The sequence below is a fragment of the Symsagittifera roscoffensis genome, chromosome 3 (assembly GCF_963678635.1).
Source record: "Symsagittifera roscoffensis chromosome 3, txSymRosc1.1, whole genome shotgun sequence".
Classification (NCBI taxonomy): domain Eukaryota; kingdom Metazoa; phylum Xenacoelomorpha; order Acoela; family Convolutidae; genus Symsagittifera; species Symsagittifera roscoffensis.
In genome coordinates, this window is record NC_087064.1 from 77,811,958 (window position 1) to 77,828,349 (window position 16,392).

At 35.1% G+C, this 16,392-nt stretch overlaps 1 protein-coding gene across 1 annotated transcript; it reads left to right on the forward strand.

The window, feature by feature from the left end:
- The first annotated feature begins 1,434 nt into the window (after positions 1–1,434).
- LOC134841910 (uncharacterized) lies at positions 1,435–13,482 on the forward strand. Its single transcript, XM_063857981.1, has 4 exons — positions 1,435–1,904; positions 6,740–6,896; positions 10,211–10,427; positions 12,473–13,482. Exons 1-4 carry the CDS (start codon positions 1,585–1,587, stop codon positions 12,901–12,903), a joined length of 1,125 nt encoding a protein of 374 aa, XP_063714051.1. The 5' UTR covers positions 1,435–1,584; the 3' UTR covers positions 12,904–13,482.
- Positions 13,483–16,392: the final 2,910 nt, after the last annotated feature.

The window sequence follows — 16,392 nt, forward strand, 5'->3', positions numbered from 1 at the left end:
AGATGTCAGTATGCTGTATGTGCGTCGTACATTTGCGCTAATTGTTCTATTACTCAAACTGTGGATCCTTATTAGTGTCACTCCAATAAATTCGCATTTCAATTGTTTTTTCATGATATTTCTTTGATATTTTTTTGAATTTTCGACTTCGTCGCTTTCGGTTTACTTTTTGTCAGCTTTGTTTGTACCATCCAACTAATTCGCTTGTTTGAATTTTAGTTTTTTTAATAGTTGCTTTTAGTGTTCTGATTTACCTCTGCTGTTTCTTTGTATTTTTTTTTAAACTTTGACATCGTATATATATTTTTTTCGATTAAAAACTTTATTCTGCCCAAATTATTCCGGCCTATATTTTATTGGCTTAGTGACGTAATTTCGAGTTCTTTCAATGTAATTTTAATAGAATTTATAATTCAAATTTTTCATGACAACAATTTTTTCATAGCCTTTATTGTTTGTCTTTCTTTTTTTTCGGCTTCAAGTTTTGTACTTTATTATTTCGGCTTATCGGCCTCATTTTGCGTCCTTCGATGAGCAAAAAAAGTGTGCGTGTCTGTGTTTTGAAAAATTTAGTCGAACAATTTTTTTGATCGTTTTCTTAGGCTGCTTAGTTGTCTCATATTGTTTCATTTGACGAGGGAATAATGTTCATTTGAGTGTTTTTAGGGCGACGGGGACTTTTCATAACTCTAAAATCTTCCGATGCTAATTTCACATTCTATTGTCTCGGCATGTTTTTGTTTCAAAAGAAGCCTTATTCATTAGGATAGATCTAGTTTTTTTTGACATTTTCGATTTTTTTGTGTTGTAATAACGAAATAACCAGAAATAACGACACTAATTTGAAAGCAAAACTTTTTGAAGTGTTTTTAAAAGTCTATGGCCGGAACATTCTGTGCAACTTGCACAGTAACTGGCCATCCTTGGTTACTATTGCTAACACCACTAAAATATTGATAAATTTTATAATATGAATTTTTTCTTATTTTTAGTTTTAATTTAGTTTTAGTTTTAATTAATTAATTCTGCGCTACTTTTACAGCAACCGGCTATCACTGATTTGTATAGATTTATGTTTTTTAGCCTATTAAGTTGTTCAAACAGTCAGACCCTGTCAAAATGGATTTGTCGAGGGAGGAGTCTACTCGTCCTGTCGCCTCCTTAAGGTTCTTACCAGAGAGGCGTGTTTCTTGTAAATCAATATCCAACGTTTCAAGTGAAGATATTTCAAAGCTTTCTGTTGACACAAACTACCTGTTTAAAAATAGTTCAATTAAATTGCATCAAAAGCGAAAGCTTCCAGTTGATTCATAGATTCAAATAATTTCATCTTTTTAGTTGAACTACTTTTTCGTAACATCGATTGTTGTTTGCAGTAAAAAGTGTCTATTTTTATCCTTCGCGACTTAAGTTCACGGAGGTAAATATCTTCTAATTTAGTTCATTTTTCAGAGGAAGTGATGAAAACCTTTTAACGGGCATGCCCGCGTGGAATTACTCATAAGGCAACATGATACGTCATTACAAGATTACTTCACTCTGTAATAGTAACAGTTGCTTCAACTAGGAGGAGAGTGGAATAATATGGAGCCGTTGTTTCCCGAATCATTGGCAATACATTTCAACGAGTCTCTGCTCGCAATATGTGCGCCGCATATCAAAGAAAAGCTGTCCGAGAAGTCCCGCTTATTCCCGAAAGAAGTTCTAATGGTTGTCAAAGAGGGATGTCCCAACACAGTGGAGAAAATTGACATATTCAAGAAGTCGATTGTAGATTATATGGAGGCCCTCCTTAGAAATATCTTTGCAACATTTCAGCCATTCTTCTGCCCTGATACATCAACTCTGTGCAGTTATGATACACTTGCAATACGACAATTTGACTGTAATCTGGTGCAACGAAGGTGAGCTATAAAACTCATTTATTTTGTTCTCAAGTGAGAACAAGGGGAAATGGGGGCGAAAAGGTTTTCATAAAATTATAATCCTGTGACTGCAAAAGTTCTGCTTGTACGATTAAAAAGTTTTTAGGTGAAACTTGTGTTGCAATGCAATGCGAAAATACGTTTTGCTATAAGTTTTTGCCTAATGTTGTTGTTGATGAACTGTAATCATATGAACCATATTGTTAGATGACATTCTAAAACCCAGCAGCATTAATTAGGTCTTCTTATAAACACTTATTCTGGAGTATGTTGAGTGTAGTCGACAGTTGATACAGGTGTGAGTGAAATCTGATATTAAAGCTCGTTGATTTGTTATTGAAGTCATTGGGTTTGCTCCTCCCTCTTTTGTTCCGTGCTTAAAACTGAAACACCGGATTAGTGCAGCTTGACAGTTAAACCATAGTTTCAATCAATCTGATTAAAATTTTGGAAAAACTACTTTCACTAGTGGATTCCCACAAGGATTTGTTCATCCGCTCAACTACTTTTTTTGGTACGTGAAAATTTTCGTTTTTTGACGCTGATACAAATTTTAATTTTTTTAATATCAATTTATAAAATTTAAAAAACCACTTCAAAAAATTTTAATGGCCCTTAAAAAAATTGCACGTACGCTGGCAATCGATCTGTGTAGTTTCCGATTCTGGCCATAATTATTGACAATTAGTCCGTTTTAAGAAAAAAATGGTCGGCTTATTATTGTCTGCTTATGTTTTGTCGGCTTAGTTGCCATATTTTAAGATTTTTGTTTTTACATTATAGTTGCTTGAAGTTTTGTGATTTACCTCCGCTGTTCTTAAGTTTAATAACCTTGCCTTTGTATATTTTCTTTTTCTGTTGTTTTTTTTCGCTTAAAGACTTTATTCTGCCCTTTTGGCCCTTTTTATCGGCTTAGGGACCTAATTTCGACTCGTTTCAATTGAAACATATTTTTATGCTCACCCATGGATAGCACAAAATGCTATAAATTCTTATGAAAATTTGAGTTCAAATTTTTCATGACAAATTTTTTCGCCTTTTGTTTTTTTTTGACTTGATAGGTTTCATGCTATATTATATCGGATAGTTTTCCTCACATTGCGTCTTTCGATGAGCTGAAATAGATTGTGTGTGGGTATCTGTGTTTTGAGGGTGAGGGGGACTTAATAACTTAGTAGTCTCAAATTTTTTGATTTTTTTTCTGCTGTTTTTTCTGCTGCTATTTATTGAGCTCTATAGGTTTCGGCCTATATTATATCGGCTCAGTGGCATCATATTGTTTCAATTGACAAGCAAAAAAGTTTTTTTTTGAGTGTTTGTGTGTTTTAAGGGTGAGGTGGGACTTCTTAACTTTTCATAAGTCTTAAGTCTTGTTTTTTTTCGGCTTAAAGGGTTCCTGACAAGATATTTTTGGCTTTGTTACCCTTGGGTACATTATATTCCGATGCTAATTTCACAGTATGTTTTTTTGCTGTTTTTGTTCCTAATTTAACCTTTTTGGTTTGGATAAATCTACATTTTTTCAGTTTCTTGTTTTGTATCTTTTGTGGTGCGAAGCTCAGCCTCGTCTCAGTGTTTTAATTTTTTTCAGCTGTTTGATCTGTCATAAACTTGCTAAACATTTGTTGCCTAACTGAATAATTTGGAGAAAAAATTTCTTTCTTTCTTAACGGTCAGCAATAATAAATAACAGTAAGTAATAATATATAATTGTTGAGGTCTTTTCTTTGCCTGGATCACAGTTTGCAGATGAAACAAATCTTCTTATTACGCCCATTTACAGAACCACAGTGTGGTATAATACTACGATGCATTTTTTTCAACCTATGTCGCAAATAAAAGTGATAATTTGGTGTGCATTTTTGTTATAGTTCCAACTATAAGTAATTTATTATTATTCGTTGCTAACTCATCGGTGACTAGTGTTAGGTTCTGTTTGCTAAAAAAAGTTATTATGAATATTCGATTTTCTGTTTTTAACACTTGCGAGACTGTTTTGATCTTTACACTAACCAGAAACTTACGAGAGCAAGTGTCTTGTAATCGTGAACTCGTTTTTTTCCCTTAAAAAACTTTTCTTGCACAGCCTTACTTATTTTTACTTATTTAAATTGTCCGACTCACGTTTGTCTCAAATTTTGCCGACATAGTTGCAACATCAAGGATTTTTCGTGCACTAACAGCCGTTTTCATCAAGTTGCAAGTGTTTTTGATTGTATTTTTAGGACAGACTTTTCAGTGTTATTCATTGTAATTTCAGACAGGATGTAGTTTCAGGACAGACTTAAAAAAGTTTTTTTTTGTAAAAATCATTTTTTCTTCGGCTCAACTGGTGCTTCCTCAAGGTTTTCGGCTTTTTTTCTGCTTTGTAAGTTTGGTTCCCTTGCTATATTAATATTCAAATAGTTAGTACTCTTATACAGGTCTTGCTGATTTTTTTTGTTTTTTTTTTTTCAGGAAAAGTCTCAAAATGTGCTCACGCTCAGTTTTGATTTTTCGCGGCTTGACTTGTGATTTATTTTCAAGTTCAATGCCTTTCGTTTTGTTAAAAGGTTGGCAAACTCCACTACCGAACAGCAAAATTGTAAAGGTTTCCCAGCGAATCAATAGTTTTGCCTATTGATCCAGTTTTCTCAAATTGGTTTACTTTTAACAAAAAAGTGTCCATGATAAATTGTTCTACAAATTCAAAGAGCTTTAAGGCCATCTATTTTTTCTTCGAAATTCAAAATTTGAAGGTTTTTGAAAAAGCGAGTCAGTTTTTTCCTGTTTCCTTGCGTTCATTACTCTTTTCCAATCTTCGGTTGGCTATGTTTTCTTCTATTAGCTATGTGGGTTTTATAACGATTGATCTCTAATGAGAATTTTTTGAAAATGTAAATCACCCTCTTAAGCCCTTCTCAAAAAGTTTGATAAATAAAACATTGTCAAGTTTTAAAAAATAATAAAGAAGTTTTGGCTTTTTAATTCAAAATGAAGAAGTTCATTAATTTATCCGGCACATCTGGCGTAAAGGCCTTATAGATTTCGCCTCATTTTGCCCCGTATGATGTGCAAATTTTTTGGTCTGTGTGTTTTTGTTTGTTTTGAGGATGAGGGGAAAACTTTTTGGCAGGATGGGTTTTGGCTTAAGTGTTTTCGTCTTTGTTACCGCTTTGTAAGTTTTCTTCCGATGCTCTTCTCGCATTCTTTTGTCTTGGCATGTTTTTTCAAAAGCATCTTCATAGATTGTGGTAGAGCCAGTTTTATGTATAAATATAGAGTTTCGTTTTTAAGAGTAATGAACGTAGTGAAGAATCTTATATAGGTCTTGCTGTTTTTTTTTTCAGGAAAAAGTCTTAAAATGTGCATAAAAATCTCTAATAACTACAGATATGCATTCATACATAGTGATGCATTTATGAATGCAATTAGGCATAGATGCACTTTTTGAGTTCAATTGAAATTTATCTGCTGAAAGTGATGTGAATAGCACTCTTTAAATACGAACGGGGAAATTGCGCAAAAAAGCGTGCACTTTTTCCTGTTTCGAAAGTGGAATTTAATTTAAATTTCCAGCTGAATAAAAACTTTAACTGTTGATCCAACTTTCTCAAGTTGTGGTAATGTTATCGAAAAACCGCTAATCATAAATTGTTCTAGAAATTCAACGAGCTTAACGGGCATCTATTTTATAATTTAAAATTCGAAAGTTGAGATTTTTCAAAGTCAGTGTTCTTTTTTGTTCACTTGCGTTCATTACTCTTTTCCAATCTTCGATTGGCTATGTTAATTTTTTGCTTATGACAGTTTATGTCGTTTTATCAATTATATTTTGTCGGAATATTTTGGTCGAATTTCACCTTCATGGCTGTCAAATTATCAAATTCTTCTTTACTTGTTGCGTCATGCTGTTTTAACCCTGTGTTTAATATATGTGTTTTTAATCGTACTAATAGGTTAAAGCTTAAAGCTGCTACGCCCTAGTTTTTGTAGACAAAGTAAGAGCCTTAGGAAAAGTACATTTTGTGAGGGTTTGACCGTTTTTGAAACTTTCCTCACAAGCTACCTTCCCATATACAAGATAAAAGGTTTGACAAACTTTTCGAGTTATAATGGTCTTTTTTATACCCTTAATGGGCCATCTGTGAGCAGCATAATTTGTTTTTGGCTTTTTGCTGCATAAAATTAGCAGTTTAACAGCTTGTGGTTTTTTATTGGTGTTAAATGTTAGTAAATTTTCATATGATCGTGGCACAGATGTGAGCACGTGAGACTCCTAATCTCCCGGTCATAGGTTCAATTCCGGCTCCTAGCAAAAGATTTACATTTTAAGGCTCATTTTTACTTTTTCTTTTTCCTTATTTTTATTCCTTTTTTAGAGCTACTTGCCGCTTTCTCACGTTTTTCCGGAGTGCATCTTTGCCTGTGTTTATACTTTGTGTTACGCTAATACCATTTTTAACATTTTTTATCCAGTTTAACTGGTTTTTGCAGCGCGTAAAATTGTGCAGCATCTGTTTATTTTGAGTATAGTGGAGAAATTTTTATTTGTCGAAGTTGGCTGATTATCTTAGCTTAAAGTTTTCCTCAGCTGATTATTACATAGAGGTTATCGTTCAGAAATGGCAATTGTGTTTTCGTGTAATAGGATATTTAATCCAGAAAGTCTCGCAGTGCTCTGCGAGTGCAAGAAAGTCGGAAAAGAAGTCTGAATTAACAGTGAAATAATATGCATTAGTAAGGTGTTTGAATAGAACATGATTCTTGAATGGAACCTGCTTCATGATTCTAAGAACATAATTCTAAATTTATAAGACTGGTGTTTGATCTAGACTGGAGTGTGTGATCAAGTGTACGGTCGAGTGTGTGTCACAGATGCCCGGATGGATCCCCAGCTTCTTCAGTCTGGAGCAGACCAGTGAACTCATCACCACCATCTCCGCATTCGTCTACTTCCTCCTAGTCTATCCAACCTTCAATTTCATGGACGTATGTCCTATTCTCATTCAATTTGATAGTTCATGATGTGTATAATTTCACTTCATTTGAATCATTTGCTCCTTAAGTGTTTTTAAATGAAACTAACTTGACGCTATTGACGAACGAACTTCGAAGGACTTGGGAAACAAATTTTACCTAAAAGTTTAAAGATCTACTGAGCAGTTCAGCCTATTGTACCTAATTGAGACTCTTATATCTTTGAATGTAGCATATTTGAATCCAGGCGCGGATCTAGGAATTTCTAGAGGAGGGGGAGGATTTTCAAAAAAAAATTTGAAAACTTGACCTTTTTTTAGGTCGACCAAGTTGATTTTAAGAGCTCTCCCAAAGCACTATAAAGACCCTAATTTGACCAAATTGTCTGCATCGCAGGCAATTTTTTTGAAAAAGTCCTAAAAATGCGTTTCTAGGCACTTTTTAGAAAATTTCGACCAAAAAATCGCGTTTTTTCGGCGCGCGATCCCACTACCCAGATAGGCGCCTTTTGAAAAATTTCAAGGTCAGTCAGCCAAAAATGGATATCTCAAAATAGTACAAAGGGGAGACTCTTTGAGTCGGCCGATAGGGGGTCGAACCCCTGAAGGGGCGTCTGCCCTCCTCCCAATCCGCTACTGTTTGAAACTGTTTTACGTGTATGACTTCCAAAATTTCCTCTTTGAAAAGTTTTTTTAATTGTGATGGTCTTTGGTTTTACCCGTAAGTAGCCATATTTAAGATATAACCGTTTTTTTATACCATAAAAGTAACTTCTAGGTAACTCCAGAAATGGTAGTCAGATTTTCAGTTTTAAAAATTCAAAATGAGATTTTTTAAAAAAAAAAGAAGAACATTCGTTTATAGCATATTTTTTTTTGCTTGTGAGATAGTAAGTTTGTTATGAAGTATATGTATGATCAACGTTATACAAGTATATGCTTTGTATTACTGGTTAAATTCCTGTTTGATTTATTAAACAGTTATTATGAAAACGTTTTTTTTTTTTCCAGATGCGATCTGTTTTTTTTTTTTTTTTTGAGACGCTTTTTCGAAAAATTCGCTTTCCGAAAAAACTACTCGTCAGATTCTCATAAAAGTGGTTCGAATGGATTCAGTAGCGTTTCACCTACCTGCCTGCATGAAATTTAGGGCAATTTTTACCCTACCCCACCCCCTACGGTCTTAGAAAAGCTTCACAACTCGGTACTTTTTTCACTTTTGGCCATTTTTTCAAACTTTTTCGATTTCTTCAAAAACTACCCATCCAGATTTGGGATTAAGGGTTTAATCGATAGACCAGGTTGTAGGAAACTCCCCTGCCCAAGCAGCTGGTCCTTAATTTGTCTCGGGGAAGAGCTGTACACTTAGGAAAAGTTTTTATAAAAGTTTTTTGGCATTGGAACAAAGATTCAATATACTTATTGTGTGTATTTTTTAGACAATGGAATCCGCTATGCTTACGTTTTCTCGCTTTTGCTTGGTGCTTTTGGTTTTGTGTTGAGTTTTTTTTGTATGGTTCGAAGAAGTCCAACGAGAAGTTGCACGAGTTACGCTAGTTCTCTTTAATCAGGTCGGTTTGTTCCAGAACGTTTTTGTGATGTCAGTTATAGTCAACATATTATAGTCAACAATGAATGCATAAGCTTCTCTTTCACGTTTTTTTGCGTAGGAAGGGCGCTATCGACTTGAGAAACCTGAAATTTTAAAATAATCAATATTAAAATAATCAAACAGGTCTCTCCAGCTTTCAGCTGGGCCCCTAGTTTTTTCCTGTTGGGCGGTCGACTTCGATGCTCAGACCTGTCATTCGATTCCGTTGAGGGAGCTTCTTTTTCAACACGCACACATTTAATATGTTATTTTTATTTCCGTTTTTCCTCTTTTTCCAAAAACATTTAAAGCCACTTCCTGGCGTTTTGTTGCTTGCTTACAAAGTGCAGCTTCTTCGCCTCTGAGTTGATTTATACGGCCATTACGGGCTTATTATTGAGCAGATCTTATCAGCTTCGAGTTAGTTAGCAAATCAAATAAAGTTGAAAAATGGCAAATTACTTAAAAAGGGAGAAGTATCTGTAAAAATGAAAACAACTGAAGAAATAAAACAAGGATAGCCGGTTGCTGTGCAAGTAGCAAAGAATGTTCCGACCGTAGTCTTAAAAAATACAACAAAAGTTTTTTCAAATTATTGTCGTTTTTTTTTCGGCGTGATGTGCTAAAAGGAGCTAAACAAAGAAAACTGGAGATTAGGTATATGATACAGTCATAATAAAATAAGCAAATTGAAAAATAGTTGAGTAGAAAAATTACTTGAAAACTAACTTTTTTTTTCAAATTTTGCAGTTTTTTGAATTGTTGAAAACTCCAAAAAGAGGCTAATACTCAAAGTAAAACAACGTTCTCAAGTAGAACTAAGTTTTTACGGTTTAAATTAAGCTGTTTTTAGCTTTTCAGCCATTAAAATAAGCTATTTTTGCTCGCTTTTTTTCGATCGAATTACGACGAAAAAACCCAAAAATTTCAAACCAGTTTTTCTCGACAAAGGGAATTTTTTGAATTTTGAATGTGGTTCGAATGACAACTGAAAGGGTTTTAGTATGATATATCACTCAATGCAGTCCGATGATTATTTGTGGTACTTGATTTTGCGTGGAAAACAAAAAGAAAAAAGGATAAAAAACTAAAACACACTCGAATACTAAGTTGTCCCCATTTTCAATGTTCGGAACAACAATAACAAAGCTCAATACTGTTTTTTTTAAAAGATTTGAAGCAATTTTGGCTTTCAACGATTTGTCCTAAATTGATTAAGCTTATTTAAGAGTAATGAACGCAGTGCAGGTCTTGCTGATTTTTTTTTTCAGGAAAAAGTACTTAAATATTGATGTACTTAGGTATAATGCACTTTTTTAGTTTAATTGAAATTCATATGCTGGAAATGACGTAATTAGCACTCTGCAAAAACGACCGTGGAAATGGCGCTAATAAACGAACGATTTCTTTTTTCGAAAGTGGAATTCAGTTTCAAGATTTCCAGTGGAATAAAAACTTTACCTATTGATCCAGTGTTGTCTAATTGGGTTCATGTTATCAAAAAAGCGCCGGTCAGAAATCTTTCTAGAAATTCAAAGAGCTTAAAAGGCATCTATTTTCTTTAAAATTCGAAAGTTAAGATTTTTTCAAGAAAGTCAGTGTTTTTTTTGTTTACTTGCGTTAATTACTCTTATCCGATCTTTGATTGGCGATGTTTTCCACTGTCTGTCGGCTTAGTTATGCGAAGAATTTCTTTACTTTTCTGGCAAAACGTCTACTCCTGATTTTTTTAACAGGGCTCTCCAAACTACTACGAGGCGAAGTGCTCTGACGTGCCCTCGAACGACATCAGGAGGTTCTTCGGGTTCTGGCTGAACTACTTCAACAACATGGAGGTGGACTTCACTGAGATGGGACTACTGCTGGCACTCTCCCTCAACGAGGCCTGCAGATTCCTCAACACCAATATATACCACAACAGCTTCAACAGATCAGAGGAAATCATACACTCCAGTTAGTAATTTGATCCGCGTTGAGAGTTTTTTATACATCAAATGAATAAGTTATTTTTCTATTAGGTCGGGTAGAATTTGTTTTTCGAATTGATTTTTGTTTTTGTTCAAATTCATTTACTAAAACTTAATAACACTCACGAGAGCAAATGTCTTGTAATCGAGAACTTGACTTTTTCCCGTAAACTACTTTTCTTACATATTTGTAATTGAAATTGATGTTGCTTATTTATCGAACCTCATCAACTTCCAGGCCCCATTGCACGTAGTCTGAAGATACTGATGTTGCCTTTGCAACCTAGGGTTAGGGGTTTGAGTCCCGGTTGTTTTTTTTCAGAATCTGAAACTGAAATTTTTTTCTGGGAAAAATTGATAAGTCGCACGAAAGTTTGTCGGTTTATTTTTTTCGGCTTAGTTGCCGCTCCAATATTTTCAACCTATGGTCAGGGTTGCCCACCATAGGTTGCATCCTGTGATTAGGGGTGCGAGTCTCTTTTCTAACAAGATTGCTAACAAGAATTCATTTGCTAACAAGATTGGAAATCGCGAACAGACAGGTGGTGAACAGATAATTTTAAATTTTTTGGCTGTAAACTTAGCAACTCCGATTTCAATATATCAGATTTTTTTTCTCTTGGCGGAGCTTGTAATATATCGGTTTAAAGACCTCCTTGAAGGAGCAAAAAATCTTTATCTAAGTGTTTTGAAGGGTACGTAAAAACTTTTTCGGCGCAAGTGTCTGCTCAAGCGATGCAAGTGTCTGCTCAAGCGACTTTGTTCCTACTTTGTAAGTTTAGTTTCGATGCTTATTTATTATTCTATTGTCCTACTTCTTTGCATATTTTCATGAAAGGGGTTTTTATACAAGACAAAATCAAGACAAATGTAGGAAAAATTTTGTTAGATTTTTTTTCGATGATTTATTTATACGGCTTTCATCTCTATTTATGTTAGTCGTTTGTCATACTATGTATAAGTTTCATCCCAATTAGTGCGATGCTTCCCCTCGTTTTTTGTAGAAGTTGCAAAAGTGTTGGTCATTCAGTTCCAAGATTTTTTTTGAAATTTTCCAATTGTCGGTTCATCTGCAAGTATAAAGAGTCATTCATTTTTCTATTGCAAGTAGTGCGAATCTTGATATTTACACCTCATTATCTTGAGCGTTGATCCTTATACCTGTAGATTGTGCAATAAGAGTAAATCAAATATTCGTCTCCAATGGCATTTAGGCATGAAAATCCTTGGTTTTAGAATTCAGTTTAGATATAATATCATTCCTTTCAGCAATATTGAGAAATGCTTTCAAGTACGGTTATCTTCCTCTATTTTACGAAGCAACCAGTCTGTTTTAGCGCCATGAACGTAGTGAATGCGCTTAAATATGTCTTGCTGTTTTTTTCAGGAAATAGTTATAAAATTTCATCACACTCAAGTTTGGTTTTTCGCTGTTTGACTTGATTTTTTTAAGTTCAGTTTATTTCGTTTATAAAGTGAAGACTTTTGTTAATCCTAAATGTTTTAAAAAAATCCACTATCGAATAGCAAAAGTGTAAAGGCTACGAAAAACGTGTCCGACTTCTTGTTTCGAAATTGGACTTTAATTTACAGATTTCCCAGCGGAATCGATATTTTACTTATCGATCTAGTTTTCTCAAATTGGGTTAGTTTTAATCAAAAAAAGTGTAAATCATAAATTGTTCTTGATATTCAAAGAGCTTTAAGGCCATATTGTTTTCTCTGAAGTTCGAAACTTGCCGATTTTTTCAAAAAAAAATAGAACGTTTTTGTATTTTCTGCCGTTCATGACTCCTTTCGAACTTTCTATTGGCAAAGTTGTTTATCTTGAAATAAAAGATGAAAACATTTGAAAATAAGTTGCTTATTTTGGCCTGTTTCCTTGAGCTTAATGGCAATGATCTTTTTTCACTTTTTTGGATATAATTTGATGGACTAACTAGAAGCTGCGTGTTACTTTTTCACTGTTTTTGTTATCACTGTGAAGTTGGTCTCAGTGAATAAAACTCATGATAATGTTACTTTTTTCAGCATTGATGACTTACTGTTTGAGTCGTAAGTTCTCTGAGGCGTCTCCAAGTGCAACAGACAGATGGATCATGCTGAACCGCAACTTACGTTCAATCTTCAAAGGCATCTTCGAGAGCGGAAAGCTGTCATTTGCGGAGATCGGTTCCAAACTGCTAGATCGAAACAATCCCTACCCTGCGAACGGCCAGTATTACAACCAGTCACACAGTGGCGGCAGTCAAGGCAGTGGCTCCAGCGACCAAAACACGGAGCAATATTCGGGAATACCGGAGTCCATTGACATGAGGATGGATGGATCCTGGAACAATTTCTCCGGATCTTCCGATCCAGCTAACTCAACTTCGCCCAGATCATCTCCACACGGAAGTGGTCGTAGCAGCGAGTACCCGACGTCTCCCGAAGAAGATAATCGCAGTCTCTCGGATGGGTGAAGTGACGTATTTGATGCTGCTGCACTGACTTTGATCTCATTACACAAGCAAACACTTGTGTTATTATACGAGTTCTTTTTTTCAACCTAACTAGCAAATTTCCGCGCTAATTTTTTTTTTCAGTCGTAGAGGCAGATGACTCGTGGAGGTCCCTGGTTTGAATCCCGGCTAGGCTATTTTTTTTAATGCCTATTTAAATAGCCTATTTTCTTTCCAATTGATTTTCGCTCCATTTCGCTTCTTTGTTTTGCTAGTGTTTGCGAATTGCTGCTTCGCCTCTGTGAAAGACGATGTAACACTGCTGTTGTTTAAATGAAACTGATCATATGTTCACACTGTATATTGTAGAAGCTAGATTGATTTGTTATTTATCCAACTCGCACTTTGATGTCTTTTACAAATAGTGGATTGAAATTTGCGTAGCTACCCTGAATTTTGAATTATATCGTGTAATTGGTTTTCCTGCCAATTGGTAGATGTACAGTATTGTTGCCCTTCTCAATGTTTTTTTTCTGAGAGTTCATGTTCATATTCTGTTTTCTATAATTGTAAGATTTCGAATTAATCTCTAAGAATTCACTCTTCTATTTGACTGCGCAGCGTCCTTTGGGAGAAGAACTGGTTCTCAAGAGCGACCTAGATTTATGTTTGAGTCGTTTTGATAACGAGGTGGAATAGGTTGTGCGGCAAATAAAAAACAGTTTGTACTTGTACGACAATTAAGACGACAGTCGTTCTTGATGGGACTTAAAGCCAACCCTAAATACAATTCAACAAAGTTTAAATGACAAGCAAATAGTTTAGCGCTGCAAAGTATAGACAAAAGACATAGATAATGCCTACTAATATAATACCCTTAAATAAATGCAGTGAACTAATTGATCAAACATTAAAAATTTGAACACAAATAATTTTTTGCATTGAAATTTTTTTTGTAGCAACATAGTCACTTAAGTTCTGAATGAATTCTAAAATCTGAATGAATTCTAAAAAATCATCTTGAGTTCTAAAAAACCTGACGGCCAGATCCTCAGTGTGACGCCCCTGAGCTTAAAACCGACGCCTGATTGAATTGTATGAAGAAAAAATTGAGTACAATTGAAACAGCAAAAATTTGCAAGCTGAGCAGCAGTCAATCATGATATCATAACTTCAGCAGAATTGATTTTCCCATAAATGCTATAGCAGATGGCCACTTTTTAACTTGACTTTCTAATATTATGGAACCCTCGTGGTGGTGTTCAACGAAGTTATGAAGAAATACTTGCCCATATCGAACGGAGTTATTGAGAGACATAACGGCATTCTCAAAGGCATTTATTTTGAGGAAAAGCTGGAGGGAAATAAAAAGTAACTCCATGAGCCGGCCATCCAAATTGCACACGCTGATAGATGTAAAAGGAGTGTCTTTCTTTCAATTGACTACGGAGTCCATCCTGAATTAAACGTCCTTAACGAGGAAGATAGTCAGGGTTGCTTTAAAAGTTCGAAAAGAGAGGATATTCATATTTTAAAGCAACACCAAAACAATTCAAACCGCAAGAGAAATTTTTGGGCAGAAAACGATGTGAAGCTGAAACGAAAACAAAAACTAAAGACGTGTAAGTGTAAATTTGATGATTTTGTCAGATGCAATCGAAAGATATTCGAGAAAGAGTAGATTGGTCGCTCAAAGGTGATTGCTATCAATAGTGGCATGGTCGTGATGAATCACGGAAAATGAATTAATCATGATCGTTAAATTTGTTGATGATTGGGGGGAACAGGAATCAATTGGAACCCATAATGGCCCTACCTTGAAGAACATACAAAACTCAAACGCTGGGTGCAGGCTTCAACATACAGGCGAGATTTTCTACCATCAAACGAAGAATACGATGATGGCATCTTAACGAGTTCAAGTCAAAATTTCCAATGTACTTAGATGGTTATAAGCCCAGCCAGAACGAAAACCCAAACCAGTCTGAAAAATTTTCTTGAATGCAAAAGGGAACAAACAGAGAACAATGTCGAGCAATAGAGAGTATGTGTCCCGACAGGATCAATGCCTTGACTGTTGATGGAAACGAAATGGAGATGGATTGACAAAGGGATCCCAATACTGAAAAAAAGAAAAAAAAATTCGGCATGAAAAATTCGACTTGTGTATGATTACCAAGTTAATTAATCATTGTTCATATGAAGCTAGCCATAAAATTATCGTGGCACAAGTCACAGGAGGGAATGTCAGGATAGATTTGAAGATTGACGATGCTCATTTCCCTGCTCATATTGGTATTGAAATAGAATGAGAAAAATGAGTGCTTAGAACGTATGGCTTCAGAGGGTGAATACACTCGTTCCAAAAACGGTTCCTTTCTTTATCGAGTTTTCATTAAGCTTACTTTCGTAATAACCGAGGCTTTGTACGGCATAAGCTTCCCTTGCTTATGGGGCTTCAATATTAATTTGAATTACTCGGAATTACTAAGAACCTGCGATGTGCGTTACTCTTGTGACTGCCGCATTTATGATGTGTTTTAGCAGAGGAAGCTCGCATACCAGAAGGATCGTATCCCCGAAAATTATGTCAGCTAATCATGTTTCAGTATTTGAAGATATCACAGAAATAATCTAGAAATTCTTCAACTTTTTGATAGCATGTTTTTTGATATTCTAAGAGCAATAAGTTAACACAGTTGATGCATTTTTGATTTAGCAAATGAACCGAACAAAGCTATTTGTGTCAAACAACATAACAATAATAAAACTATAGCGTCTATTTGTATTTGGTGCCACTTTTGCTGAACAGCATTGTCATTTTTTTGGGATATGTAGCTGCTATATTCGTGGCTAGTGTTTGTCGGGGGCTATTCTCATGCGCGAAGGACCGACTGGGCGAAAAAACTTGTGGGCAAAGGGCCGAAGACAAAATTAACCGAAAGTCAATTTTTAAAAAGAAACAATTGCCATTCAGTTAAAATGAATTAAATGAAGCAATATTTTGCTTCTTTCATTACGAAACCCTTGAAATGTAAAATTTGTCCCAATTTTGCGGCGGTCAATGACAAATTGAAAATTTTGCATATTTCTGCCATTTTTATATTCGGCCAAAATCAATACTCCAGTCTCTGAAAATGTTTACTTTCTTTCCAAATTTTAGATTACTGAAATCTGATAAGCTGATTTTTATTTCCGCGCATTCGGTCCTTCGCGCATCAGGGATTCCACCGTGTTTGTCGTTGGTTAAGCGTGCGCAGCGTGAGACTCAAAATCTCTTGATTCCAGTAGGTCGCAGATCGAATCCTAGAACTAGCCGAATTGTTGCTAATTCGAGGCTTATTTCTATTTTTTTCTTATTGCTCTTTCTAGAGCTGCTTTCTGTCCTGTTCTCCCTAGTGTTTGCGAAGCGAAGCTTCCCCTCTGTTTTTATTTGTTGTCAAATCCCCCATTCTTTTCGCAAGTTTATTGTTTACATGCGTCCATCTAGCGACTTTGTAAAATGACTAA